This window comes from Chaetomium tenue, assembly GCF_020726465.1.
Source record: "Chaetomium tenue strain MPI-SDFR-AT-0079 chromosome Unknown F5144scaffold_3, whole genome shotgun sequence".
Taxonomy (NCBI): Eukaryota; Fungi; Ascomycota; class Sordariomycetes; order Sordariales; family Chaetomiaceae; genus Chaetomium; species Chaetomium tenue.
Window position 1 is genome coordinate 3120133 of NW_027117331.1, and position 27853 is coordinate 3147985.

At 55.7% G+C, this 27853-nt stretch overlaps 6 protein-coding genes across 6 annotated transcripts; 1 reads left to right on the top strand and 5 right to left on the bottom strand.

Annotated features, from left to right (window-relative positions):
• Positions 1–10190: 10190 nt before the first annotated feature.
• On the bottom strand, positions 10191–10757 carry F5144DRAFT_194140 (uncharacterized protein). Its single transcript, XM_066782844.1, has 3 exons — positions 10637–10757; positions 10458–10566; positions 10191–10397 (listed from the first exon to the last, which is right to left on the bottom strand). The coding sequence occupies exons 1-3, from the start codon at positions 10651–10653 to the stop codon at positions 10350–10352; spliced, it is 174 nt and encodes a 57-aa protein (XP_066645051.1). The 5' UTR covers positions 10654–10757; the 3' UTR covers positions 10191–10349.
• An 877-nt stretch (positions 10758–11634) lies between these two features.
• On the top strand, positions 11635–12882 carry F5144DRAFT_568704 (60S ribosomal protein eL22). The gene is made up of 4 exons (XM_066788656.1): positions 11635–12149; positions 12256–12297; positions 12355–12551; positions 12615–12882. Exons 1-4 carry the CDS (start codon positions 12135–12137, stop codon positions 12739–12741), a joined length of 381 nt encoding a protein of 126 aa, XP_066645052.1. The 5' UTR covers positions 11635–12134; the 3' UTR covers positions 12742–12882.
• On the bottom strand, positions 12883–14193 carry F5144DRAFT_568706 (mitochondrial carrier domain-containing protein). Its single transcript, XM_066788657.1, has 2 exons — positions 13842–14193; positions 12883–13770 (listed from the first exon to the last, which is right to left on the bottom strand). The coding sequence occupies exons 1-2, from the start codon at positions 13975–13977 to the stop codon at positions 12953–12955; spliced, it is 954 nt and encodes a 317-aa protein (XP_066645053.1). The 5' UTR covers positions 13978–14193; the 3' UTR covers positions 12883–12952.
• Positions 14194–14475: 282 nt separating this feature from the next.
• On the bottom strand, positions 14476–15573 carry F5144DRAFT_568708 (GPI biosynthesis protein family Pig-F-domain-containing protein). The gene is made up of 2 exons (XM_066788658.1): positions 15119–15573; positions 14476–15027 (listed from the first exon to the last, which is right to left on the bottom strand). The coding sequence occupies exons 1-2, from the start codon at positions 15530–15532 to the stop codon at positions 14635–14637; spliced, it is 807 nt and encodes a 268-aa protein (XP_066645054.1). The 5' UTR covers positions 15533–15573; the 3' UTR covers positions 14476–14634.
• On the bottom strand, positions 15574–16924 carry F5144DRAFT_568710 (Translin). Its single transcript, XM_066788659.1, has 4 exons — positions 16460–16924; positions 16306–16402; positions 16103–16248; positions 15574–16046 (listed from the first exon to the last, which is right to left on the bottom strand). Exons 1-4 carry the CDS (start codon positions 16626–16628, stop codon positions 15739–15741), a joined length of 720 nt encoding a protein of 239 aa, XP_066645055.1. The 5' UTR covers positions 16629–16924; the 3' UTR covers positions 15574–15738.
• Positions 16925–19278: 2354 nt separating this feature from the next.
• On the bottom strand, positions 19279–26466 carry F5144DRAFT_194531 (uncharacterized protein). The gene is made up of 6 exons (XM_066782845.1): positions 25933–26466; positions 24334–25849; positions 23767–24262; positions 21627–23717; positions 19865–21569; positions 19279–19772 (listed from the first exon to the last, which is right to left on the bottom strand). Exons 1-6 carry the CDS (start codon positions 26117–26119, stop codon positions 19570–19572), a joined length of 6198 nt encoding a protein of 2065 aa, XP_066645056.1. The 5' UTR covers positions 26120–26466; the 3' UTR covers positions 19279–19569.
• Between the last annotated feature and the right edge of the window lie 1387 nt (positions 26467–27853).

A 27853-nucleotide genomic window follows, 5' to 3' on the forward strand; every position in this document is an offset into this window, starting at 1 on the left:
CATCTGGGCCCGCCAAACCACTCCCTCCTCGCAGGCCCTTTTGGATTCTTCCTGACTGGTCATGGTAACCAGTGCCGTCGCTCTCGTGACTCCCTCGATCGTTGGAATTCGGAACTTGACTCGTTCCACCGACTGCAGCCCCAGCTGCTTGCCGAATGCCGCTTCTGTGACGTCCCTCAAGTCTCTCTTCAACATCCCTTTTACCAAAACCGCAAATGTCCGCTTTGCCTCTTTCGCCACCTCTCCAAACGCCGTTCCGATCCATCCTCCGTTCTTCGCGTGCCATTCCTTCGCTTCAGCATCCTGAAAAGTGACGATAACATCCCCGCTAGGGAGCTTGCGTGCTGCCACTGCTCCCTTCCTCTCGGAAACCCCGTTGACCGCCTGGACGATCTCTTGTGGAGACCTCCGGGTCAGCGACGGCTCTATAGATCCCCTCACCAGTATTTCCTTGTTGAGCCGCCCCGGTATGATCTTCTTCGGGAGCTCTCCTTCCCCAGCCACCACTGCAGCCCACGACCGGGCTACCGTTGTTGCTGGTGCAGGAGCTTGCTTCTTTCTCTGATCCTGCAGTTCCCTCCGGGCCTCTTGCAATTCCTTCTGGACCTCCTGCATCTCCTTCCGGACTTCCTGCATCTGTTTTCTCACTTCCTCTATGGCCCTCCCTGTCCCTTGTCCGATACCGTCCACCACGGCGTCCACGACGGTTCCTTGAATCCTCGCAACGTCGATTCCCTCGTTTCCCGTCTCTGATGCCTTTCCGCTTTCCAGTCTACGCAGCCTCCGCAGCCGTGTCATGATCTCATCCGCCACTACTTGGGAGACCGCCTCGTTTGGTTCCTTGGCCAAGTGGACTATTGTCCCTGCAAGTACCTCGTCTGATTCGTCGTGTAGAGGGTTGGGGCCATTGTAGATGTCATCTTCCATCACTTCGTCGCTGTCCTTCGTTGTGATTGGTTCGGCTCCTCCAGTAGGTGGGGCAGGCTCCCCCCGTGCAGCATTTTTCCCAGCCCCGGGCGCGGTCTTGCCCTTTCCTTTGCGAGCCATCACGACGAGGCGCGACAGATCCCGCAACGGGGAAACTACCGTCGGCGGTTAGAGCTTTCTGAGCTCGATCGACTGGTGATAGTTTCAGGCGTTTTGTTGCTTCTTTCGTGCTTTCGGTTTTTAGGGTTACATTCCAAACAAGTTATCTTCTATATATATGTCACGGATATGCGAACAGGTGGAACCCCGGGGCGCGGGACGCCCCGAGCCAGTCATTAAGGGAACCAATCAAGGAGCCAGGAGGCAACCAGGGTGATCAGTGAGCTCAGTTGCCAAGCGTGAACTGAGCACACTGAGCACCCCAGTTGTGTCACCAATCAGGGTCTAGGAAGGACTAAGGAGATCAGTGAGCTCAGTACTCGAGGACGGACTGAGCACACTGATCACGCAGGAATTAGATAGGTATATAGTCAGTCTGGAGAGCTCTGGGAGTTCTCCAGTTAGCAATCACAACTACAGTTCGCTACAAGCTCGCAAGCCTACTGTTGAGACAAGTCTATTGTTGTGCACCCTTTGGCTGCACCGAACCTAAGCATCCTCGAGAGATTACCTTCAACGAAGCTGAACCCTAACAGGATAGGATCCTGGAGTAGGTTCGTCACACGTTGCTAACTCCCTTTGACTCTGTTACAGTTCAGATTGAAGGTATCACGCCGACATGGCTACCCCGGAACCAATGGCCCCCGAGCAACTTCTCCTCCAGCTGAAGGAGAAGGTCGAGCAGCTCGAGAAGGAACGCGCGGTCATGCAGGCGGCCATCAACGAAGCCCATGACAAGCTCCAGACCAAGAACATCAAGCTCGATGCACCTGAGAAGTACGGAGGCGAGAAGGAGGCCCTTTCGGGTTTCCTCACGCAGATGAAATCCTACATGGAGCACTACAACGGCATGTTCACCCACGAAGCGGCCAAGACGCGTTTCGCGGCATCACGCCTCAAGGACAAGGCGTTGCGGTGGTTCGAGCCAACCCTGAAGGACTACCTCGACAACCCCGAGGACGATGACCGGGACGATTTCACTATCAAGGTCTTCAAGGAGTACTCCAAGTTCGAGGAGGAGGTTCAGAAGGTGTTCGGCGACGCGGACGAGAAGTTGTACGCCCAGGACCGGCTGGGGCGACTGAGGCAGACCAAATCAGCCGCCGCCTACGCCACGATCTTCCGACAAGACGCCATGAGGGCGGAGATCGACGACGAGGGGTTGATGCATTTGTTCTACGGAGGACTGAAGGAGGAAGTCAAGGACGAGCTCTACAAGGAGGACCGACCCGACACGCTTGACGAGTTTATCGCCATGGCCGTCCGGATTGACGACCGACAGTACTCCCGCAAGCAACAAAAGAAAGGCCATGAGACCCAGCGCTCCGGAAGCTATCACAAGCCTAACGACAAGAAGAAGCGTCAACATCAGAGCACCCCGCACGGAACACACTCGGGACCCATGGACATCGGCGCTGCCCAGGCACAATGGGCAGGAAGGAAGGACGGTGCCAAGGACAAATCAGGCATCACCTGCTACAACTGCGGCAAGAAGGGCCATTTCAAACGCGACTGCCGCAGCAAGAAGGAATGGCGACCAGTCCCAGGAAAGGAAGCCGCCACCATCGACGAGATCAAGAAGGAGGTCCGATTCCGAGAAGTCGCGGCGGCCAGCTACACACAGGACGACCTCGAAGTCGACATCGAGCAGGCCCTCAGACGAATCGACGAATCAACGGAATCGGGATCTGACGAGCCCGAACCAGAGAACGAATACGCGCCCATCACCACGGACGACGAGGGAGAAGTTGCGCCCCCACGCCACATGCGACAAGTCGCGCAAGACTGGGGCGTCGCACTGACCCAGCAACCCGATGGGGTATGGACGACGCGAACAGGAAACGAAGAGGCCAGGCCCAATCTCTTTTTCCTGCAGCAACGAATCCTAGAACAACGACAAAGGATCGAAGAACTGGGCAGGGAAAAGGCAGAGCTCGAGCAACTGCTTGAGGCAAGGAACGACCAGTACGAGCACCTCCTCGCAGGAATGAATAAGCTCAAGTCCGACGTACAATGGACCATCCGAGAACAGCGGCGAACGGGGGGAACCCTCGACAAGCTGTTCGGGGAAGTACAGGGTCTACACAACACTGTCCAGCAAGCCAACGAGGGAGGCGTGACGGATCACCTTCCCTGGGACGGACCATCGTCGGATCTCGGCGAAATTCACATGGACAGAATCTGCTTCCCACGCTACGCCTCCCGAGAAGCACAGGAACAAAGGAGGGCCCAAGGGGACGATGCCCAGGATTGGGACGACTACTGGTCCCGGCATCAGTACCTCAGCAGAGGGAAACCAACCTCAGACCTAGAAACAACAGGACTGAGAGGGGTGAACGGGAGATTCCAACTTATGAAGGAAGACCACCCGCGGATGAACCCCAACAGAAGGGACCACGCCCACCTACCATGGTTCCAGTGTGTAGCACACGAATGTCGCTACCACTTCCAGACCAAATTCCAGTCGAACCACTGGCCCGTCAGGCCACAAAACGAACGCGGCGAACCAACGCCCACGACTTGGGTCTACGACCACGGGAGTGCACCCGCAGCACTGCTCTGGAAAATGGACATGATCCCAGACGGCAGGCTCAGGATCAGTCCTAAGAACGCCTGGCCGGAAGGATGCAACGACTCCCGCTGGACGAGTCACTGCGAACAGACGGACTGCTTAGTGCACGCAGACGCCAAACTAGAGGAACATGCGCAATCACGGGCGCAACGCGATCGACCTCGACCTACGCGAGCGCAACGACGCGAGAACAGACAGCCAGCGGAGCCGCAGGTGATACAATGGCTCCAGGAACACCAAACGATCGATGCCGCAAGCCAAGGTGCGGACAGGGACGCCTCGACACACCGTGAGAGCTTGGGAAACGGCTCAGGGCCCTCCGAGGGGCCCGACGATCTCTAACTCCAGAACAACGGAAACAGGCTGCGCAGTACAGGAAGAACTGGCGCAAGCAAAAGTCTTACATCGATCTCCCAGCAGACGAATACGAAGTAGCTGCTGCACGAAGTACCAAGCCAGACAACAGGCTCTGGATCACAGCGCGGTGGGGGAAATTTGAGGCCCTCGCGTTGGTGGATGGGGGAGCGCAGATGAATCTTATCTCGCCCACATTTGTGAATCAACTCAGAATCCCATGGAGGATCAAGAAAAAAGAATACATCGTCAAGGGACCATTCGACACACAATGGGCACGACGAGAGACAGAACCACTCGACATGGAGGTGGTAGGAAAAACCACCCAAGTGGTATTCGACATCGTGGACATGGGACCAGAGAAAGACATGATTCTCGGACGCCCATGGCACAAGGACTACGACCCAGACATCAGTTGGAAGGGAGATGGCCATCTGCGACCGCGAGAACCGCGGGAGCATCCAACCGACTTGATGGGAGAACGCGCAGAGCAGGAGCCACGGATGAGCAGAGGGTCAGGACGAACCCCCTCTACGGGCCCACCGCAGGAAGCAGCAAGTGCAGAAGAACGCACTCTGGAATCCGGAAGAAGCGGCACACGACACCAAAAGCAGACACGGGAGAAACAAAGCATCGCCGTAGTCTCAGTCAACGAGCAAGGGAAGCTCAAACACGAAACATGGGTCAGTCGACGTGAAGCGGCAAGCATTGAGCTGCCAGCGCAAGAAATCAAGATACTCGAAGCATCATTCATCGAGTCAGGAAGCAAGTTTGCGTACTATGAAGGCGCACCAAAAAATACAACAACGGGGAAGATCCCAGACGACTACAAGGGGCACCCGGCATTCACAGCAAAGCATCTTACAGGGCTACCTGATCACGGACCTTGGGACCACGAGATCAAACTCAAGGAAGGAGCCCAGTTGAAGTTCTTCAAGGTGTACCACACCAACGAGAAGCAAGACGCAGAGTTGAGGAGTTATCTCGAAAAGAACCTCGAGATCGGACACATCAGACCATCGACATCTCCAGCAGGCTACCCAGTCCTCTTCGTTCCAAAAAAGGATGGAAAGCTCAGGATGTGTGTAGACTACCGACAGTTGAACAACGAGACGGTGAAGAACCGCTACCCACTGCCACTGATCGCGAGGCTTCGAGATCAGCTGTCAGGGGCACAATACTACACTCGCCTCGACCTTCCAACTGCCTACGCCCACATCCGCATCAAGAAAGGAGATGAATGGAAGACGGCTTTCCGAACACCCTACGGGCACTACGAGTACCTCGTCATGCCATTCGGATTAACCAACGCACCAGCGACATTTCAAGCCGCCATCGACCACGCAATTCGACATTGCCTCGATAAATTCGCAGTCTGTTATTTGGATGACATTCTCATCTACTCCAAGACACTCGAAGAACATAAGGAACACGTGCGGCAGGTGCTGGATGCCCTGCACGAGCACAAGTTGTCAGTCAACAAGGACAAGAGCGAGTTTCATGTCAAAAAGACAGTGTTTCTGGGTTACGAGATCTCCCCAGGATGGGTCAAGATCGAACCCGAGAAATTGGAGGCTGTCAGGACGTGGCCCACGCCAACAAATGCCACAGAAGTCAGAGGATTCATCGGATTCGCCAACTTTGTCAGGATGTTCATCAAAAACTTTGGCGACACCGCGAGACCCCTACACGAACTCACGAAGAAGGATGCCACATTCCAGTGGAAGCAGGAGCACGGGCAGGCTTTCCAACGAATCCGCGACGCGATAATCGCCGATCCAGTGCTCATGCTGCCTGACCCCAGCACACCGTTCGAAGTCGAAGCCGACGCCTCGGACTTCGCGATCGGAGGACAGCTCGGTCAGAGGGACAAGGACGGCAAGCTTCATCCAGTTGCGTTCTTCTCCAAGAAACTCGAAGGACCAAGGCTCAACTACCCGATCCACGACAAGGAACTTCTTGCAATCATCGAAGCATTTCAGGAATGGAGACCATACCTCAGCGGCACAACACACGAAGTTCAGGTGTACACGGACCACAAGAACTTACGATACTTCACCACCACAAAGGTGCTGAACGGACGACAAACTCGATGGGCAGAATTCCTGTCCGAATTCAACTTCACGATCCACTACAAGAAAGGCTCAGAGAACGCACGAGCGGACGCCTTAAGTAGGAGAGCGGATCACCACGACAACACATCCGAAGCCTCACCACCATTGCTACATCAACAGACAGACGGATCGCTACGGCACGCTTCCCAACCGACTGAAGACTATGAGATCGCAGCGCTTCAGCAGCAGTCGGAAGATCCCGAAGCCAGACCTCTGCAACCGTTTGTAGAATGTTGTGCGGTCTTCAGGGAACAACGATTGGAACGGAACTTCCAAGGAACCATCGCAGACGACAAGCGCGATGCATGGCAAGAAGAGCCAGAATCCAAGGTCGCGGGATTGCGACTTGAAGGAACAAAACTCTGGTACCACGACAAGGCCTACGTCAGGCCCAGCGACCAGAAAGAACTCATTCGGAAGATCCACGAGTCAAGACTCGGAGGACACATGGGAATCAGCAAGACAATTGCGAAGATCAAGCAGAATTACGACTTCCCAGGAATCAAGCAAGCGACAGAAGAAGTCCTGGCGGAATGCGATCTCTGCGGACGAAGCAAACCAGGGCGACACAAGCCGTACGGGCTATTGCAACCATTGCCAGTTGCAGAACGACCATGGAGCTCGGTGACGATGGACTTCATCACCAAGCTGCCACCATCGAAAGACTCAGTAACGGGAGTGGGATACGACAGCATCCTCACAATGGTGGACAGACTCACCAAGTGGAGCTACTTCCTTCCCTACAAGGAGTCATGGTCGGCAGAACAACTCGCAGACGTGATCTACCGCAACGTTACCTCGGTCCACGGATGGCCGGAGGAATGGATCACGGACAGAGACACAAAGTTCGCATCGAAGATTTGGCAAGCCCTGATGACGAAGTTGGGTACGAGGAGTAAGCTTTCGACTGCTTATCACCCACAGACGGACGGACAAACGGAGCGACTCAACCAGATCGTCGAACAATACCTGAGAGTGTATGTCAACTTTCAGCAGGATGACTGGGTCGAGCTGCTGCCAACAGCGCAACTCGCCTACAACACCACCGTCACGGAGACCACGAAGGTCACGCCATTCTTCGCGAACTACGATTACGAAGCAGATTTGCGACAAGGGCCCGATGTTTCGGTGCCCAGAGCGGCAGTCAAGGCCGACAGAATGAGCTCGCTGCATGCGATGCTCAAGAAAGAGCTCGAGTTCGTAAGGACACGAATGAAGAAGTTCTACGACAAGAACAGGCTCGAGGGACCTCGCCTAGAAGAGGGGGGCAAAGTTTACCTCATTTCTCGAAATCTTCGCACGAAGCGACCAAGCAGGAAGCTCGATTTTCGCAAAATCGGACCATTCAAAATCGACAAAAAGATTTCGGAAAACAATTACGCACTCGCGTTACCCTCGACGATGCGACTACGGACCAACGTCTTCCACATCTCACTTCTGGACCCAGCGCCTAAGAACGCACGACTCGACAAGGACGTCGAAGCAGAAGATGAAGAAGAGGAATGGGACGTTGAGGAAGTCCTAGACTCGCGCATCACGGAAGGACAGTTGGAATATTTGGTCAAGTGGCTGGACTTCGGCCCAGAAGACAATTCATGGCAACCAGTTACAATCTCAACTGCCCTGAGAAACTCCAGGAGTTCCACCAACGGAACCCGGATCGACCAAGGAAGATATCGAAGACCAGTCGAACCCGGCAAGGAAATCAACGGAAGAGGAACTAACAGCAGGGTCAGTGGCAACACACGAGGATAGGAAGAAAGGGCACAAACCCCTGGGCCCAGGAGGGGCCAGGAAGGGGAACACTCGCAACGTCCGGAGAGGACGACTGCGCGGCAGCAGCCTCACGACGTTCCTGTTCCCGCAATACTTCGCCCTCTTGATCAAACATCCGACGCGCTTGATCCTCCAAAGATTGGTGTTGACGACGCAGACGGTCAACCCGCGCAAGGGCAGCACCGAGGGCCTGACCGGCCTCGTGACGCTCCTTATCCAACTGACGCTTCTGCAGAATCAAACGTTGGAAGGCGGAGCTGTCGTAACCAAAGGAGTCGCAAGCGATGTTGTGCACTTTGGCGCACGCAGTACAAACGTCGTCACCAGAAGGCACGCGACAGTCAAGAAGGTTCTTCTCCTTGCAACGAGAACAACGGGCCATTTCAACGGCAAACTCGTCTCGGGCGGCGGCGCGATCGCGGCGACGATCGGTACTAGATTTCTTCGATCGGTTCTTTCGCACACGGTTAGCAGGCATGATTGGCAGTAGAAGAAGGGGAGAGGCGGAACGCTACCCGAAGGAAAATTTATGGCTGTTGGCGCTATTTCAGGGAAATCGATGAAAGGGCAGGTCGTCGGGACGCCGACCTCAGAGGAGGGGCATCGTGTCACGGATTAGGACCCGTACGGTCTTGGCTTGCAGGACGCGGGACGTCCCGTCCAATCATTCACGGAAACATAGGACCAATCATAGCACCAGAAGGGAGTGCTCCCGGCGCTCCCTTCAGGGCCCGGGAGCACGGGGAGCATCTACACTCCCAACGCTCCCAATGCTCCCCAGGAGCATAGGGAGCACTGGGATCAACAGCTCAGATAGCAGTATATAGTCACTCGTTCTGGAGAGCTCTGGGAGTTCTCCAGTTAGCAATCACAACTACAGTTCGCTACAAGCTCGCAAGCCTACTGTTGAGACAAGTCTATTGTTGTGCATCCTTTGGCTGCACCGAACCTAAGCATCCTCGAGAGATTACCTTCAACGAAGCTGAACCCTAACAGGATAGGATCCTGAAGTAGGTTCGTCACAACCGACCAGGGCGCAGTGCTGTGTATAGGCCGGCCGGCTTAAGGGTGGAAAACCCGATCCCGCCAAACTCGTTTTGGTACGTTTTGTTAAAAATGGGCTCGCTGGCCCAGATTTACACCAAGAGGTGCAACGGACCCACTTGCACTACAACAGGTCTTAGCCGGGTATAGGGTAGGCCAATTAGGAGCTACCGGTGCAGGGTAGCCTAGTTGGGAGCTAACTAGGTATAGGGTAGGCCGGTTAGGAGTTGTACGGTGCAGGGTCGGTCTGTTGGGAGCCTCCACAGTGTAGGGTAGCTACCTTAGGAGCTGGCAGTATGTGACGAACCTACTTCAGGATCCTATCCTGTTAGGGTTCAGCTTCGTTGAAGGTAATCTCTCGAGGATGCTTAGGTTCGGTGCAGCCAAAGGGTGCACAACAATAGACTTGTCTCAACAGTAGGCTTGTGAGCTTGTAGCGAACTGTAGTTGTGATTGCTAACTGGAGAACTCCCAGAGCTCTCCAGAACGAGTGACTATATACTATCTGGATCACCATCTTCTCTAAGTGATCCTTGGTGTTGGCTCACCTGGATCACGTCTCGATCCTGGTGATCCGTACGACTGGATCACGATGCCAAGCCTGCCTTAATCGTGATCCCTATCTAATTGGTTATCTTAGCGACTGGCTGGGAATGCTCCCCGCGCATTCCCATGGCCCTTCATGCGGCCATGACCGTGACAGGTCCAGTCTCTAGTTAAGTTTCCTAACAACAGTTTTCTATTTATTTCCTTTACAACACCAATCACGATTCATCATTCATCTCGTGATCAATCCGTAGCTAACTACTCTCCACGCAGTCAAGCAGCGGAGTTATAACACAGTCATCAATGCACTGCTGCAGCGGCCATGGCTAAGTTATACGAATTCATGTTCGATATTTGACGCTTGACATCGGGTATCGTGATATTAAAACAGCTCTCAACATGAGCTGAGCACATGACGGGGAAAGCAAGCAAGGCCAATTGAACATGCTCAACAAGGAAAGAATGAAAAAAGACAATCCTTAAGGAGTGATGCCACCCAACGAAACATAGCTCATAACCGCCCACATCCCTTGCAGCCATGCACGGGAATCCGGCATATCCCGTTCCTGCCACAGCCCACAGCCCGGATCGACTTTTGGTGGTTGGTGGCTTGGCGCCGAGCAAGATTGCCGGCCGTGCTGAGGCCCAGACTCTTGGAAGCTGATGTCATCGCTGTTGGCCCCACCAGGGAATTGACCGGGGTGCAGTTTCCCGGAGACAATGCCGACGGGTTCGCTTTTCACCTGCTTTGATCTTGTCGGTGGATGCGCGCGGAAAAGTTGATCATCGGAACTTCATTAAGCATCGGCCGTCGGAAGTAGAGGGAGTCAGGCAAGAATCCCCTGGCGAGGTTCTTCTCAGTATCTGCAAATAATCCACAAGGCGTGGACGATACCGGGGAGGTACTGGAGAGGGCGGTCAGCTTTGCATCACGCCGGATTAATGGAGGCCAGGATGGAACTTACCCCCAGGATGGTCAAGAGGATGTTGATTAGGAGGTCGGAGCCACACCCGCGCTCGAGGAAGACACCCAGCGGCGGGAGGATGACAGCAAAGATGATTTTGCAGATATCGCTAGGAGAAACAGTCAGCAAATCGGACCAGAGGGTGCCGGGGGTTTGCGCTGCGTGTTCTGGGGGCTTACCTTGCGGTGAAAGGCATGTTGAAGGTGTTTGTCGGGTGTCGATAATCACTGTTTGGTTCTGTGGTTGATTCGGTCGAGAAACTCGGGGGGTTGGAAGTAATCACTAACTGGTTTGTGAAGAGGAGGAAGATCGAGAGGCGGGTGCTGGTAGTGTCTTAAATATCTGCCTGGGCGTGACACGTCGGACGGCTGCCAAGGGCTGCTCCGTGGGCTTTCCAAGGTAGGGATGGCAAGTGTGTGCCGCGTCCCGGATGGAGGCAGGCCAGATTACACCGGCCCAGGCTGGCAAAGACCCTGTTACGATGGTCACCACAACATCCTGGCATGTTCATTGGGAGTTGAGGACTGCGTCATACCACGGCACGCATGTTGCATGCGGCCAGCCATCCTAGGGTGCCCAGTTTCGAGGCTTGTTATTCCAAGCCTCTTGTGGCGGGGATGCCGACAGTTCACCGGGCGGGACTCGGATCTCAACGGCTGTCGGCCGGCTGCATTGTGATGCTGCTTTGAAATGTAATACCGTATCGTAGTGTATTAAAATTGTTTCAAGTTAGTGCAACTTGATGGACCTCGTACCGGACTGCCAGTTTCCGGTGGAGCCAACCAACAACCGCTCGTTTGCTTGCGTTCCTGTTACACCCGGTACATTCCCGGCCTGTGCCGCCTCCCCTCTTCCCGTCGCCGCATCAAACCCTGCCCACTCTGCGGCATTCGACATGTCTCTGTTTCTGTTGGCGCCAGCCAAGGTGTTGGGTGTTATGGCGCAGCAACTCGCGAGATCCTGGGCAGCTTGGCGGTTGCAACTGTATATTTTGTGAGTCCTGTCACATGCACCAGCTGCATGGGGCTGAGCACCCAGCCCCAAGTGACGTAACTGGTGTTCTCCAACATCGATGACATCACCACGATGGTGGCTGACGATTGTGGCGTAAGCCGGGACGATGGACGCAAGCAAGGCAAGTGAGCCACGCAATGTTCTATACGAAATACATAGGTACCTTTAACATTCCGGCTCAACAAAAACGAACGAGAGCCATGGTTCCATTAACTGCACTTAGACGGTGCTACTAACGCTGTGCCGCTCAGCGGTTAACCTCATAGCTTGCCCATGGCTGAATGACGGGAGACCAGCGCATGTGCGGTTCGCGCCTTGCTCTTCAATAGAACATTATCTCCGGGCAGTAAAAAATGGCGATGCTCAAGTTCTGTGTACTCGTCGGGCCTACGAATTGTTATTGCGGCGTGAAACGTTAGACGTTCTCGGGGCTCGGCATGGGGCTTGGCACGGCCCCGCTCCGAGGGCTTCGGCTAACCCTCAAAGCCCTAAATTTTGGGCCACAGTTTTACGAAACCCCCAATAGAATTCTTCACCGCCCGCAACGAAAGATTTCTCGATATTTTAATATCGCGACACCATCCAACCAGGCGCAGGATATCAACCTCTTTGCGTCTCAGACATCCCACAGTCAATACCCGCCGACCCTTCCTGACAGAAATAATGGCTCCCATCGCGGTATGTCCCACAACCTGACGGCTTTGCTGTTGGCCCAGTCCCTCGGGCCACCGAGTCGGATCATGGCGTAAAGCAGTAGGCTAAGTCAATTCCTTCGGGATAACAGAAGAAGGCCGGCGCCAAGAAGGGCCCCAAGGTGACGAAGAAGGTGAGTTCCCACAGCCGATTGTGCCTGTCTGCTGTTGTTGACAAGCTGCCCGCACAGTTCATCATCAACGCTTCGCAGCCTGCCAGCGACAAGATCTTCGATGTCTCGGCCTTCGAGAAGTTCCTGAACGAGAAGATCAAGGTTGAGGGCCGTGTTGGCAACCTCGGGGAGACCATCAAGATTTCGCAGCAGGGCGAGGGCAAGATCGAGATCATTGCCCACAACGAGCTCTCTGGCCGCTACCTCAAGTACCTGTATGTCCTCGCCGTACCCACCACTGACTGACCTTAACAGCATAATGCTAACATCCGCCGTAGGACTAAGAAGTTCCTCAAGAAGATGCAGCTTCGTGACTGGCTCCGCGTCGTCTCCACCTCCAAGGGTGTCTACGAGCTCAAGTTCTTCAATGTCGTCAACGACGAGGCCGAGGATGATGAGGAGTAAACTAGTCACCATCAATTCGGAGTTCTGCGGGATCATCGGCAGGGATACCAAAAGGATACTAGACGGTTGTGCATAGCGGGGATGGGTCAATAAAAGACACAGTCGCTGGTGCTGCAGCGGGACTTCCGTGAAACCACTTTGATTCCCCCTGGGTATAATAAATGCTGCGTATGTGACGAGGGAGCCCCGTGTCCGTCTACGCCATAACAATTCATTCCGGCAACGACCGCATCGCCGCTTCAAAGGCGACTAACGCCATTGCGTTTGCAGGAAACGCCCGTAGAAAACAGGGCAAGAAGCCGCGCCAGTATCCCATAACCCCTGTCTCCCGGTAGACTGCCTTCGCAGCGTCTTTCCACCTCGGGAACCTCTTGATCCCGTCATTCAATCCGCCTCCCAGCGGATCTGTCATGATCCTTTGCTTGACCACATCACTCGGGTAGCTCATGATCCAAAACACCTGCGCGCTCAGCCCGCCCGCCCAGAAGTTAATCGCCGGCGCGCTCAAGGTCGTGCGCTGCCGCATCCAACGAGAGAACAAATCGTAGCTGCCCCACCAAAAGAAGAAGAAGCTCCTAAACAATAAGGTTGCCTGCAAGCCGTGGTACACGCCCCGGATACCGTGGCTCGCCCACACCTTGCGCAGACAGTCCACGGGCCCGCTGTACAGGCGGTCGCGCTTGCGCGCGGCGTACTGGATCTGCAGGCGCGCTTTGACGTGTTCAACAGGCGCCGCTACGAAGCTGACCGTTGCGCCCGCTAGCACGCCGGCCATCCCGTGCCCGTAAGCCGGCAGCACCGCCGCGCCGTGGAACAGCTGCTCCCGCAACACCCGCCGGTACACCGACAGCGAGCCTAGCATCACACTATCCATAAACATCCACCCGACCAACGGCGGCGTCGCGCCCTTGTAAAGCCCGACTAGTCCCTCGTGGCGGATAGTTTGCGTAAGACATTGGAGTGGGCCAGAGAAGCGTGTTGATGTGGTCGTTTGGAGCCGGACTTTGATCGTGTCGAAGGGGTGGCCGACTACAACAGGGTGGACGGGGTAAGTCAGCGCCGGTCACAATGGCAAAGGGGGAGGTAGGTAAGAGAGGTACCGGAAAGCTTTGCTATGCCTGAAAATACCCCCGCTACAAAGCCTTTGTAATTTTTATTAGACTGGGCTGGGGGTTGTGGTGGTTGCGGTGGCTCCGGTGCCGGGGCCGGGGGTTGTATGGTTAGATTGGCCGCCATTGGAGCTGGTCCGCGGGTCTGGTGTGGGCGCAGGACAGAAGAAGCGGTTCGGTCCAAGAGCGGCTTGGGGGAGATATACGTTTAAGGGGATGCGTAGACGTCTTGCGAGTGTAGGAGCCATATTTGTCGATGCGTCGGTTGCGCGGGAGGGAAATTTGAGTATTCCCGGCCGACAGATGCGGTATCGGACCTAGGGGCAGCTCGGGGTTAATTGGGCCGATTTGGGATCACATGCTGCTGAGCAAACATTGAATGTTGTGTATTACCTTCACTTACTATACACCTTGGCTTAAAGCCTTCCTTGTGATCTGTAGAAAATGCCTCTTTTATACCGTTCACCCATACTGCCGGTACCAGGTTCATTCTATGCCCCCTCACTCAATGTCTCTCAACCTCGTGATTGTGAGTATTGAGGATGTTGTCAGGCAGCCAAACAACGAATCATGACGCGAGCTTTCCGTCCCATAGGCCAAGGGATTTGCGGCTCGCATATTTTCGCATGTGGCTCAGAACGATATTATTATCCCGAATTGTATGGCTCGGCTGCCCGGTTGGCAGAGGCCCTCTATTTTAGTTTATCAGGGGTATCATACCATCCCAAATCTTCCTCCCGCCCCTACAACTCAAGCTTCCGCCTCAAGTATTCCAACAACACTCTCAAAAGCTTTTTCCCCAAACCAACGTCCCACCCACAACCCGTCCAAGAATATATCCCCCGTAAAGGCCACACAGAATCGTGACCGGCCACCGCTGCCACTCGCGGTCCCAATCTAAGGGGATCGGTACGGCCCCAAGCCAAGCTCCCACCACCCCCCCGAGCAGTCCACCAAATGTCTCGTCGAGGGGCGCGCCAAAGCTGCCCACAACCGCCCAGGCACTCCCATCCACGCCGTGCACGAAGAACAGCGGGAAGAGGGCCAACACCGCGAGGTGCGCCGCGCACAGGAAGGTATGCGCGCTGTGGGTGAGGAAGGGCGCGCCAAACAAGATCATGGCCGCGTATAGAAAGGGCGACACGAGGAGCGAGAGAACCAGCGAGAGGAGCGAAGTCTGTTCCGTCCCCCATCACCGCCGGCATTAGCACACATTCAGAACGAAAACTTTAAAAGAAATACGCAATTAGGGGGGCAGCGCAACATACAGCAACGGCATTCGGCGCACCCGCGTCTGCGCTCCTCCTCTTGATACTCTCGCCAGGCCTGGGTTTCTGGGCCTTCCGCGCCCCGCCGCCGCCGCCTTGAGTTGAACCCGGGGCGGGTAAGCACAGTACAGCGTAGGTAACCTGTAGAGCGGCGACCAGAGGGAGGGCAGTGGCCATGGCGGAGACGGGATCGGCAACGAGGGCGCGGAAGCGTGCGCCGAAAAGGACGGCCAGCAGCGCGGGTAGCGCGTGGCGCGCGGTCTGGGCGAGGGGCGTTGATCGAATCTGTACTGGGCGGAGCGTTGTGGCGGGAAAAACCGGTGCCGTCTTGGAAAAAGCCGCTTGCGCTTGCGCCTGCGCGGCGGCGCCTTTTGCGAGGGTGGTCGACATTGTTATCGGTTCGACGAGGGGCATTGGGTAGGTGTGGTTGACAGGGTCGGGAAGGGGGATTGAGGATAACTAATTAAAGTTCACAGGCTCGGCAGATTCGGCATTGGACCCTAACCCTATGTGACTTGGGCCAGGAAGAGGTTCGTTATCGACCTGTTCGCGACACGCCCAAGCATGGATAATCCATTATGTCAAACACGAACTTAAGGCTCCGGCCCATCGAGATATTCTCACTGCGGCTCCTGCGCCGGGATGAGATTCCGTAGCGACAGATCGTAAACCACATCCTCGACCTTCTTGACGGCATACTTGATTGAGTCCACCCGCTTCCTCAAGATGTCGTTCTTCAAGTTCAGCACCTGAAACCCAGCATGTAAGTCCTTGATAAATCCGCTGATCTGTACGGCCATGGAATTGTCGCCTAGCGTGACCGAGTTGACCGCCAGCCGACTCAGGTCGTCGATAACCGTAATTAGCCCGAGTAGGTACTCCTCGATGGTGATGTGGAAGGCATCGCGGTCCTTCAAGTTAACGGGAACTATCGGCAGTCAGTCAGGGCTTTAGGTTATAATTTATAATGAGAAGGAAACAAACCATTGAAAGCCCGCCCAATGTCCTCCGGCGTCAACAGGCGGCCGACCTCGCCAGGCTTGGAGTCGGTCGACATGCCGCCCAACCAGGCGCAGATTATGACAGTGGCGACTGCATCCTGAACCATGCGTGTCCACTTGTGGTTGTATCTACGAAGTATAGTTAATATACAATAACCCTCGTGGTGGGCACCGGATGAAGGTTACTTGTAGTACGGAAACTGCGACGCAAACGCCGACAGTTTGCTGACCGTCTCGATCTGCTTCTGGATACCACCCTCGATTTGGTTCAGCAGGGTTGAATCTAATTCACTCTCAGTAAACAATCCGTTAAAGTAGTAACTAAAACAACAGTACTGACATTTGGACCGCGGCGTCGAGTGTATCCGCGAAAGCACACCCTGGGTGAAGGAGACCTGCTGGTTTAGGTCATCAAGAATCTGATCCAGTTCCTTCCGGACGTTAGTATCCTCCTCAATTTTGGTCTTGAGCTCATCGAAGAGCGCGGGGTCAATCATGGGAGGCGCCATCTCAAATGCTATTCTGGATGGGTGGGTGTTTGTTTGTCGCCCGATCCTGATGATGTTTGCGGGGTGGAGCTCTGTAGTTAAGGTCGATTTATTGGGGTCGTTCTAGAATGTCAATCGCAAACATGAGCGGCAAAGACCAAGCTCCCAGTCGCCAGAAAACGATGCAAAGTATCCTTGGCTACTCTGCCGGAGATCCCTTTTCTTCTTCTTCTTTTTTTTCCGGAAGGAGTGGCCATAACGCTTGCCATATTCCTATTTGCGCTCCAATTTCTGCATTGTAAACCCCAACCCTGTCCTCCCCTTATCCATTTCGCCATCAGCCGCCGCCTTCAGTTACAATCACAATTCCCAGAGGTAACGTTCGCGGTGTACAACAAGGCTAGATGAGTTGGCCAGTCTATATATTATCTTGTCCTACCATAAGGTAGATGGAACACTTGAATTGAGTCTTACATATCAAGTCATTGGTATTCTAACATCAGGTTCTTGTGAAGAGGAGGGGGTTCATTCTGTCCGCTATCAAATACATCGTCACCACATGCTTACTGGGCAATCCCATCGCTTTCCCATGTTAAACAAACAGCCACCACCAAATAATATCGGCCGCTTGGTCAATGCAAAGAGAAACCTTACATCTCAACAAAGCACCTCATCAGAGCATCCATCCACTACGCGCGCTGATATTTGCTCTTCCCCTCCCCCACAAACCATCATCATCATCATCATCATCATCATTATCATCCCCAAGCCCCGGCAAGAAAAAATCACGGACTGAACAAGGAAAAAGTCATATCTTCATCACACTCAACCTCCACCAACTGCTCACTCCAGTCCCTGCCTCTCTCACGTACTACTCGTGAAGAACCGCTTGAAAGCAGCCCTAATCCCGCCCTTCTCCTTCCCTTCCCTCTCCCGCTCCCGCTCGCGCTTCTCCAGTCTCTTAGCCCGATGCGCTTGCGAGTCCGGATCGCCCCCGCTTGCTGAAGATGACAGTCCGGCCACATCATCACCGTTACTAGCACTGACACTAACCGGCGCAGCCGGTGCCTTGGCCTTCTGCTCCGCCGTCGTCGGCCTTGCTCTTTCGGATTCCTTGTCCCTGTCCCTATGTTCCCGACTTGATTTGGGCACAGCTTCTTCGTCATCCCGGGCGACCTTACGCAAGGAGCTGCTGCGATCCTCAGATCTGCGCATCTTGGTAGTGCTGCCGCGCGTTGTGCTAGAGCGCCTGAGCTCAGGCACAACAGCCGTCCTGGAGGATGACGATGTCGGCGGCGGGGCAGCGGCCAAGGCCGAGGTGTCACGAGGTCCGCCAAAGTTGGACTCGAGCACGCTCTCGCCGTGCTTCATGTCGAAGAACTTCTTGCTCGCTGCCGGCGAAGGTGGGACAACTACCTCCGTCTTGGGATCGATGCTGTGGCGGCTTTGGCTGTGGCGACGAGATTCACGGTGATGGGAGTGACGGTGTTCAGAGGATCGCTCCGAGCGGTCGCGAGGGGTGGACCGGTCCCTATCCTTGTCTGTCTTGGCTGGGGAGTCGGGTGCATGGTCCCTAGCTTTCTCAAGGTCCCGGGCACGCCGCCGTTCCTCCTTCCGCCTATCGTGAGCTGCTTGTTCCTCAGGGGTCCTGTGTCTCCGGGATTGGGGGCTGTTTTTGTGATCTCCTAAGCCGGGGTCCTCTCGAGTCGGCGTGCGCGGAGGCTCATCGTCGCCGCGCGAACGAACAGACGTATGGCTATCTGACCGGGAACGGTGGGAGCGTCTGGATCCATCCTTGCTTCCATCCCGACTGTCGCGGTGTGGTCGATAGCGCGAAGAGTGGTGGCTATGGCGTCTGGAGCCGTGAGCGACCTTGGAATCCTCGGCCTTCAGGGGTTCTCTAGTCTTCTCTTTGTCGTCTACTGAGAGGTCAGTAACAGGATCAGAAAGGTCTCGAGACCTGGCTCTGCCCCTATCCTGCTCATCCTCGGCGGGCATGGCGGAATCCTGGAGAGACATGATGGGCACCTCGACCTCCTTTCCTTTTCCCTTCACGGCAGAATGCATTTCGGGCGAACCAAGGGCATCGGTTCCTGGACTGGCGAGTCTCGGACTCCCTGGGGGACTAAGAACCTCGGCCGTGGCGTAAATGACAACGGCAGCCGCCACCATCTCCTCGGCTTGTTTGATGGTGTTTCTCCGTTGTCGGCGTAGGCTGCGCATTCGGCTCAGTTGCCTAGCCACAGGATCGTCGAAGTCAGGGCAAATGAGAGCAGGTGTGGGTACGCGGAAGTCCATAATGTTGTCTTGTTGGGCGGGTCCTGTTCCATCGGTTCTCGGCCTTGGGGCAACCAGATAGCCTTCGTCAGTCTTCGCTTCCCCGACACCAACAACAGCGGCACTCCGCTTGGCAGATTCCTCACCATCCTCAGAAGAAGCTTCCTTCTTTTCCTCATTCTTCGCCTTTTCTTCTCGGGCTGGCGTGTCTTGATCCACGACGTGGAATGATTCGGAGAGCGGGGCAGATTTCTCCACAACAACTTGCGAAGCCTCCATCGCCTTGCCCTGTTCACGCGATAACGACCTCTCCAGTTCAGATCTCTCTTCGGAAATACCCTGGGCAGGGTTGGCCTCAAACGCCGTCGCGCCGTCAAGGTCAGCCGCAAACTCCTCAAGGCGCGTGATTGTTGGCGCGAGATGGGGTCTGTCAAGGAAGTTGTGTGCAACCAAAGCAGTCGCGGCCCCAGCAGCGCCAGCTACGCCTGCACCAATTGCAACCTCCCTTGAGTGGGAGTTACCGGCATCTGCACCACTTGTTTTCTCGGGCAGCACTTCCCTTGTGGCGTTAGGTAAGGAGAACGATGTGTCGGTGGGCAAAGTGAACGTCGTATCTGTCGGTAATGGGTACGTTGTCTCTGTTTGCAGAGAGAAATCCGTCTCTCTAGGGTCGTAATCAGGGCCTTCATGATAGACTGTGCGCCCGAGAATAGGACTCTCTTTGCCAATCTTTCTCGTGTCCGAAAACCCTGCCGAGGAGGCGTCGTGGGTGACTGCGTAGTCGGCAACGGAGATTTGGCCTGGGGTTTTCTCGGTGGCAGGCGGCACCGGGGCAGCGGTGGCCTTCTGGACAGCCTCCGAAGCTAAGTCGGTGGCTAGAGCCGATGACTCTGTTGCATCAGCTGACTTGGCCGCTACAACGGCGGTAAGACCGCCAATGGCTAGCGAAGTCGCTAAAATCGGGGTGGTTGAGTCCTCACCGATTGGAACAGCTGGCTCTGTGGTTTCAAGTTCCGCCTTCGTTACCAAAACCACCGAGTCGTCAACCAGCTGGGCGTCTTTGGCGCTCAGCATGACAATAGATTCATCACCAACGGTGGCGGCAAGGGCTTCATCTTGTGATGACGGCTGCTCGGGGCCAGAGACTTCCTGGAGTGATGCAATAGACTGGTCAAGGAGGACTGGCTCCTCAACAAGCTGGAAACTTTCACTGGTCACAACACGCTCGTCGACCGCAGGATCGTTGACGAGCGAGTCATTCTGGGGTTCCGGTAGCCCGGGATTGACGGCGCCCTGAAGTAGCGTAGTAGACTGCTCGGTAACGGGCAATTCTTCAACTGCGGCCTCAACTGGCTCGGTGTTCTGGGGAATCGTCACAGTGTCGACTAGGACATACTCCTCTGAAGCCGTCTCAGAAACGTCCTTCTCCGCGGCAAATGCGGAAACATGGCCGAGGGCCTGAACCTTTTGCGTTTCGTGAGGCTCCGGCCCCGACTCTGGTTCACGAGCCTTACCCTCCATAATATCGACATCCGGCTCGGTTACCTGCGTTTCGGCAGCAGCTTCGGTGGCAGTCTCGCTGAATGGAACCTGAGAGTTTGCTTCAAGGCCGTCGTCGCCTAGCTCTTCTGTAAGATTAGACTTCTCAGAGCGGTAAGACTCAGCGGAGGCGGCAGGCCCTTTGTTGATTGACAGCACAGGTTGCTCGACTGCAGCGACTGCACCGTCGACGGATGCCTCAACGCCAGAAGACTCGGCCTGGATTAATTTCCTTGCAGTAATTTCCTCGGCCTCGAAAATACCTCCAGCCGCGGCAGGTTCCTCATTCGTGGCACGCTCAGCAACCATAGCAGGCGCGTCGGCGCTAGGAGACTCATCAACCAGGGGCGCTATCGCCTCAGCAGCTTGTTCGGTATTAGCAAGCGCATCGTTAGTCTCAGGCCCAGGAATAGAAGCAGGTGCTTCAGGCTCAGAAATAGGAAGCTCGACGGCGGGGTTCGGATCTTCGGTGGCAGTGGCAACCTGGGTGACATTTTGAAACTCTTCCGGGGGACCAGGCCTGGCGACAGGCTCTGTATCCTCTGCGGAGGAACTCTTCGGAGACCCGGGCGTTTCTTGGGGAACGGTTGCTTCCTGTATTTGAGTCGATTCGGCTTCGGCCTCTTTGGTTTCGGAGCTTTCTGCAGCTGGGATATCGGGAACCGGGTCGGCCAGTTTGTCGTCCAGTTCAGACAACGCGGTCGGAACGGGCCGAGTCATCGAAACCTCCTGTTGACCTACTTCGGGCTCAAGGACCGTAGCTTTGTCTTCGGAGGTTGGTTCATGTTCCGTAACAGCAGTCAACTCATCGATTGAAGCCGCTTCGGGCGCAATTTTGTGCTCAACGACCGAGGTCTCAGCAGAAACTTGTTCATCCTCCTTGGTTTCCTCATCGGGGTTGACTTGTTCAGTCCCCTGCTGTGATGCTGCAACTGTGATCCCAAGGACTGACTGAGCCTGATCTTGAACTGGCAAATAAACCTCGTCGGCATCCCTCGCGGTAGTGACTTGGTCCTCAGTCTTCGCCACGGGTTCAGCGGTGGCTGTAGCCTCGGGAGCTACTTGCATAAAGGTCTCTTGCCCCCCCAAGGGTTCCTGGTGTTTAACGTCACTGTCGACCTCTGCAGTCACAGTTGCAGCAGAAACCTGTTTCCTTGTCAGCAAAACTGAATGAAAATGGCAACTTCGTAGCCGTGTACTTACAGCTTGCTCATTGGGTGCTGTGCCGTCCAAACCTGGACTTTCTGGGGCCTGGGCCTGCCCCACGCCAGCGTCGGAACAGACCATTTTCGTCTCCGTGCCATGCTCATTTTCTCCAGTCGTATTACCGGCATTAAGTTGTTCGGGGGTATCGGGGGTATCATCGTTAACAGTTGAAGTCATCAAACTCTTGTCCTGGGTATCATGGGTATCCGGAAGTCGCAAGTCCGAGTCCGTGTCGGTTGGTTGCGAAATGCACTCTGCCGCCTCCTGTCCTGCCATTCCACTGCCATCGGGGGTATCAAGCAATGTAGGGTGTGCCTCACCTGTAGCCACTTTCTCAGCTGCCTCATGTTCGCGAGGAATTGGCCCAACCGTGTCCTTGCTCTCGTCGTCCTCTACCTTGACTTCTTGTGGCCTCTCCTCCGCCAACTCCTGAACCGGAGAGGCGGATTCGGGCTGTTCGGTCTTCGCCTCGTCGGAAACTAGCTCAGGGGCCTTGTCGGTTGGTTTCTCCTCGGGTGCCGGGGAAACTTCCTCGATGGCTATTGTCTTTTCTACCCTGGGCTCGGCCGCCACTTCATTAGGTTGCGTTGCTGCCTCCAACTGGAGATCCTCATTCAGTTCCTCGGACTTGGCCGCCAAAACAGGCTCAGGCTTCGCCGTCTCCGCAGGTTCAGGTGTGGTTTCCTCCGCGAGTTCAACCTTGACCTCTTTGACCAGCGTCGGCTCTTCGGCGGGTGCCGCCTGTGCTTCCACAGTAGGCTCGGCAGAAACCTCAACAGGCGCTGCCTCGGAGACCTCGACAGGTTCCAGTTTAGCCACTGCGGCCGGTCCAAGCTGGAATTCTTGAGCCGGTTCAGCCTTTGTGGCTTCGGTGGTTTCTAACGTGGGAGGCACGGTGTCATCTTCGGTAACCTCGGTTTGAGCCTTGACCTCCTCGACGGGTTGAGTTTCAACCTCCTCGACGGGTTGAGCCTTGACCTCCTCGACGGGTTGAGCCTTGATCTCCTCGACGGGTTGAGCCTTGATCTCCTCGACGGGTTGAGTTTCGGCCTCGTCGGCGGGTTGAGCTTCGGCCTCCTCGACGGGTTGGGTTTCGACCTCCTCGGTAGGCTCAACACTGGCCTCCTCAGGGGATTCAACTTTCACCTCTTCGGCGGCTTCCACGGCAACTTCAGCCTTGACTTCCTCAGTCTCAAGCTCGGTATCTCCGGTGGACTCAACCCTCGTGGTTTCTTCAGGGGCGTCGGTCTTGGCTTCCTTTGAAACCTCAGCCCCAGCTTCCTCAGACTCAGCCTCGGTCTCTCTCTCAGGTTCAACCTTGGCCTCTTCGGCGTGTTCCGCCTTGGCTTCTGTGAGAGGACTCTCTTTGATTTCGGCGTCAACACCTTCCGCAGGCTTAGGGACGGTTGCCTCTGCTAGTTCAGCCTCAACATCCTCTTGAACCGCAACCTTAGTTTCCTCGGACTCAAGCTTGGTTTCGTCGACGGGGCTAGGGCCAACCTCCTTAACAGCATCGGATTCAGCGGCCTTAGCAGTCTCAGTCCCAGTCTCCTGCTCCGCGGGTTCGACTTTACTCTCATTCCCAGTCTCGATTTTGATTTCCTCTGCAGACAAAGGCCTTGCCTCGTCAGTGGCCTCAGCGTCCGAATCTTCGGCAGCGGAAACCCGGGACTCCTCGATGGGGGCAGACTTGGCCTCCTCGGTCGGTACTACCGCTTCCGTGGCAGTGGTGGTTTCTTCGAGAGCTGGGGTTTCTTCGAGAGCTGGGGTTTCTTCGAGAGCTGGGGTTTCTTCGAGAGCTGGGGTTTCTTCGAGAGCTGGGGTAGACTCTCCCTCTTGAATAGCTGTTGCAGTAGGCGTCTCAGCCGTATTTTCTGCCTTTGACTCCTCCACATCAGGAGCGGACCCCTCAAGTTGAATCTCGTTGCCGTTGTCGTTCTCTTCGGAGTTGGCAGTCTCTTCTCCCGTAGCGGGAGTGGCCTCGACCTCAGCATCCGGTTTGGCAACCTCGGCTGAACCAGCTTGAGCGGAGTCGGCTTCAGCCGGCTTTTCGACGGTGTCGCTTTCAGCCTTGGACTCGGTGGGAGCCTGGGTTGTGTTAGTAGGGCGAACCCCAGGTACAAGAGATCGATCTTACCTCGGCAAAGGAACGTATCTCCTGATCACCCTCTTCTTCAACCCTGTCACCGGGTTTCTCAGCAGGTTCCTCATCGGCCTTTGGCTTTTCTGTCTCAGCAACGTCTTTCACCTTGGTATCACGAGCTGCGGAGACCGGGGCCTCGGGCTCGCTCTTGGCTTCCCCAACAGGCGAAGGGTCAGCCACAGCACTGTCCTCCACAACAGCGGATTCGGGGGCTGGGACCTCTGTTGTGTCGCCGGCCTTCAGCTCGTCAACCTTCTCAGTCGGGATATCCTCCACGGTTATGTCCACGGCCGTATCAGGGTCGGAGGCAGTCTCGGTCTTGGCTTCAAGGGCAGGCTCAACGGTTTCTGTTTCAGCCGGAGCCTCGTCCTTGGTCTCCAGTTCAGGTTCACTTGGCTTTTCAGCCGGAATGGCCCCAAACACGGGCGTGTTCTCACCAGCCGGCTGCTCTTTTACCGCTTCCCCGACAGAAGTGGCTTCTGCACCCTCCCTGTTTTATCGTTAATATGTATAAAAAACCAGCTGATGAAATGGTGCCACCATGTCAATCAGTTAACTTACTCGGTAGGCTTCTCGTCAGTCTCGGCCGCCTCCTCTGGAGCGGGGGCATCCTCAGCCGCATCATCGCTGGTTACAATAGCAGCGGCGGGTTCATCCTTCGAATCCTCAGCGAATTCAGGTTCGGCGGCCGACTTTTCCTCAATCTCAGTGACAGACTCAGAGTCGTCTTTTGAGTCAGTGCCTTGCGTGGGCTCAGACGCCGGTGCTTGGTTCACCGCGGTTTCAGCATCAGCGCCGAGTGGCTCTACCGCTTTGGGAGTAGGCTCCTCTTGGGCTTCTGCAATAAGTTCAGAGGCTAGCGTCTCCTTGACGTCAGCGGCGGGTTCATCCTCATCCGCCTCCGAAGAAGGCTCCTTCTTGGATTCGGCGGGTTCATGCCCAGCCTCAAGAACCGGCTCCGACTCGGTCCCGGCGGGCTGTTCGCTCCTGGTGGAATCAACAGTTTCCACCTCGGCAACTAGTGTTTCCTCGACGGTTGGTTCAGGGGCAGTGGATCGCACCTCCTGTTCCTTCTCGTCGTCTCCGGTGGCTTCCTCAGTCTTGGCCACTTCTGGCTCAGCAGCCGGGGTTTTCTGAGCATCTTCTTGCAGCGCCTCAGCTTCAGACTCAGGTTCAGCCTCACTCTTGGACTCAAGAGTAGGTTCATCTGCCTCTAAAGGCTTCTGAGCCTCCGCCGATTCGGAATCTGGAGCTCCGGTATGTTCTGCGAGCTTGTCGGCTGCGGCGGCAACATGCGCAGTTTCAACAGCGGCTGCTTCGGGAGCTGACTCGTCATTTGTCTCCACGACTGGCCCTTCCGCAGGTAAAACTTCAGCCTCAGTAATGGCCGGCTCTGCCTGTTCCTCCACCGGCGTGGCCTCGTTGGGAGAAGTTGTGGTATCCTTTTGTTCGGCCGATGGGGTAGACTCGGCTTGGGGGGCGGCTTCTGCAGACTCTTCGATTGCTGTCTCCGCCGAAGGCGCGTCGGTGGTAGGGGCGACCGTAGCCTTGGCCGCCACTTCTAGCTCAGACGCGGCTTCTGCCATAGTCACGGCCGCAACCTCTTCCACCTTGGCTTCGCCGCCTTCGACCTCGGCGGCGGGTAATTCGGTAGTAGGTTCGCCGGCCGCCTCCTCTTTCTGGCCATCTTCAACACCCCGAGCCGCTGGCTCCGGCTCGCTGGCCTTCTCCTCGCTGGAAGATGACTTCTGTGCCTTGGTTTCTTTCTTGTCTTTGGCCTTCTTACCCTTCTTCTTCTTCTTGCTCGCTGATGCGACTTCTTCGGGCTCCTCTTTGACCTGGGGTTCAGGCTCAGGCACAGGTTCGACTTCAGGCACAGGCTCAGGTTCGGCTGGCGGTGCCGGGGCGGGTTCTGGCTCAGCGGCCTTCTCTGCTGCTTTGGCTGCCTTCTTTTTTGCCTTCTTGTTCTTCTTCTTTGCCGCAGCACTCAGAGTAGGTGTAGCTTCCTCTACCAGCGCCTCTACTTCTTGTGCGGGCGGGGCGGGACCGGCCTCGCCCGCTTGGTCACCTAAAGTATCTAGTCAATCTGTCAGCAACGATATCTCAACCCCCTTCTCATCCTGCCGTGCATAAAAAATCAAGTCGAGAACCAATACTCACCCTTGCCATTCACCCCATTCGCATTTTCGTCCTCCGAGTCGGTCGGTTGGAAGAACTTGACACCCCCATATTTGGCTACCTGCACCTGATTAAAATCGGCAAACTCGACTTGGTCATACTGGGCCTGGGACCAATGCAGGTCTGCCCGTGTCGGACAGAACTCGACATCTTCTCCTGGGATGCTCATACTTGTGGGACGTCAACCTCGGCCTTGTCGCCGGAAGGGAGCTCGACCGTGAGGACTTGAGGGGTATTCTTATTATCCTCCATACAGAGCAGCACAGCGCACTACAGCTGTGTGTGGCACTGTCGGGAGAGAGGCGGGGCCGGTGTGACGGTCGAAGTTGGGGGTCGTTCGGGAGGCTGCAGATAGGCTTCCCGAAAAGCAATATGGTGGGGCGTTGGGTCGCGAGTGTCTCACGGCCAGTGGTCAAACTGGGCAAGTAAATGGGGGTTTTAATGTATGCACGGTTGCTGACGCGTTGCAACCGGGAAGAAGTTTCTTGCTGGTGTCACGGACGGTGGTTGGCCGTGACAATTTTTGCATGAGTGGTCAAAATCAAAAGTAAACAAATGGGGATGCCTGGGAGAGCCTCCCGTTGGGGTTTTCTGCTTTTTGAGAGGAGCGGAAAGTCAACACTCTTCACAGCTCCGTGGGGCTGCATGCGTAAAAGGGAAAAACCTTGCACTTCTTGGACTGGTACTCAGAATTGGGACGAGGAGGGGAATTGATTATGGAAGGAGGACCCTGGAGGGAGGGGCAGGTGAGTGAAATGGCCATTGGGCCGGGCCTTGGCAAGGACTACTTTATCCCACCACGGCAATCACCCCCCAATCCCGTCGATATGGACACTCAAACCCCACGCAAACGGGACGGACTCAATGCGCGGGGTTGTGAGACCTCAAGTGACCGGATTGAGGGGACTGACTGGACAGAGCACGAGGCATTGGTCCACCCAGCTGCAGTGGCGCCACGTCTGCAACGGGGGTTGGACACCGAGCCCAGCAATCACCTGGATCGGAAACGATCACGACGACGCAAGGCGAGGCTGCTGCCCAATCGATAGACCCATTCGGCAAGCCGAGTGGACAATCACAAACCCGCGATGGCTCGTGACACGACGGACACCAGGCCAAACAAGAGCCGAGCGGAGAAGCACAGTCCACGCCGAGCTTGAATTGATAGTAGAAAGCTTGCTGGGGCTCCATTCCGCCCGGTCAGTTGTGAGAATCGCTCGACTGACGAGCGGATATCAGAGGCATTGGGAAAGCCTCGTACCCGGTTATTGGTTAGGAAGCATCTGAAAATTGGCGCAACATTGGGCAGCCATTGAGCCATCACGCGGCGCTTCCACTCTCGGCCGAGGTGAGGTTCCTGGTATGCCCTGCTCGGGAAGCCGGCCCAATGTCGGGTGGCATTGCAGACACATCAGACGGTGCAAGATAGTGGTGTAGTGGCGGGAAAGGTCCGAGGTATATACCCTCCCGGCCGGCCAAAAGCTGAAGATGAATGCGGTGATACACTCCGCCCAGTCCGGACAAGCAACAAGTTCGGAGTGATGGCGGTGGTGCAAGTGCTGCCGTGTGGTGTTGCGGTGTGCTACGTGGTTGTCTGCTGGCTAGTCGCTTGTGGGATGCCTGCAGGACGGCCAGTCTAACCTCGAGGGTACCTTAGCTCTGTGGGGCAGCTGGCGACATCGGGACGAACGTGGGGCATGGACCGGGGTGTCAACCAACGCAGCCAACCTCCAGAGTTTTCATCACAAGCATGAGCTCGGTGTTGCGCAATATTCCGAATTCTGAAGCTCACCATGATATGATCGAGAACTACGGGATGCTGGGAATAAAATTCCTGCTACCGGGTCATGGAGACGAGGAGCAGTTGTAAATATCGATTTGTTAGCGCCAGCATCTCTTGAGA

Excerpts from the sequence above, each read along its gene's own strand:
- F5144DRAFT_194140 (XM_066782844.1), bottom strand. Across the intron at positions 10,398-10,457 it reads TCCTCTTGACCATCCTGGGG|TACCTCCCCGGTATCGTCCA; the intron begins GTAAGTTCCATC and ends CGCCCTCTCCAG.
- F5144DRAFT_568704 (XM_066788656.1), top strand. Across the intron at positions 12,298-12,354 it reads GCCCCAAGGTGACGAAGAAG|TTCATCATCAACGCTTCGCA; the intron begins GTGAGTTCCCAC and ends CTGCCCGCACAG. Across the intron at positions 12,552-12,614 it reads GGCCGCTACCTCAAGTACCT|GACTAAGAAGTTCCTCAAGA; the intron begins GTATGTCCTCGC and ends CATCCGCCGTAG.
- F5144DRAFT_568706 (XM_066788657.1), bottom strand. The coding sequence starts at position 13,977 with ATGGCGGCCAATCTAACCATACAACCCCCGGCCCCGGCACCGGAGCCA. Across the intron at positions 13,771-13,841 it reads AGGCATAGCAAAGCTTTCCG|TCGGCCACCCCTTCGACACG; the intron begins GTACCTCTCTTA and ends ACCCTGTTGTAG.
- F5144DRAFT_568708 (XM_066788658.1), bottom strand. The coding sequence starts at position 15,532 with ATGCCCCTCGTCGAACCGATAACAATGTCGACCACCCTCGCAAAAGGC. Across the intron at positions 15,028-15,118 it reads GTGCGCCGAATGCCGTTGCT|ACTTCGCTCCTCTCGCTGGT; the intron begins GTATGTTGCGCT and ends GGGACGGAACAG.
- F5144DRAFT_568710 (XM_066788659.1), bottom strand. The coding sequence starts at position 16,628 with ATGGCGCCTCCCATGATTGACCCCGCGCTCTTCGATGAGCTCAAGACC. Across the intron at positions 16,249-16,305 it reads TCGCAGTTTCCGTACTACAA|ATACAACCACAAGTGGACAC; the intron begins GTAACCTTCATC and ends TATACTTCGTAG. Across the intron at positions 16,047-16,102 it reads CATTGGGCGGGCTTTCAATG|TTCCCGTTAACTTGAAGGAC; the intron begins GTTTGTTTCCTT and ends GACTGCCGATAG.
- F5144DRAFT_194531 (XM_066782845.1), bottom strand. The coding sequence starts at position 26,119 with ATGAGCATCCCAGGAGAAGATGTCGAGTTCTGTCCGACACGGGCAGAC. Across the intron at positions 25,850-25,932 it reads GAATGGGGTGAATGGCAAGG|ATACTTTAGGTGACCAAGCG; the intron begins GTGAGTATTGGT and ends CAGATTGACTAG. Across the intron at positions 21,570-21,626 it reads CAGCACCCAATGAGCAAGCT|GTTTCTGCTGCAACTGTGAC; the intron begins GTAAGTACACGG and ends ACAAGGAAACAG.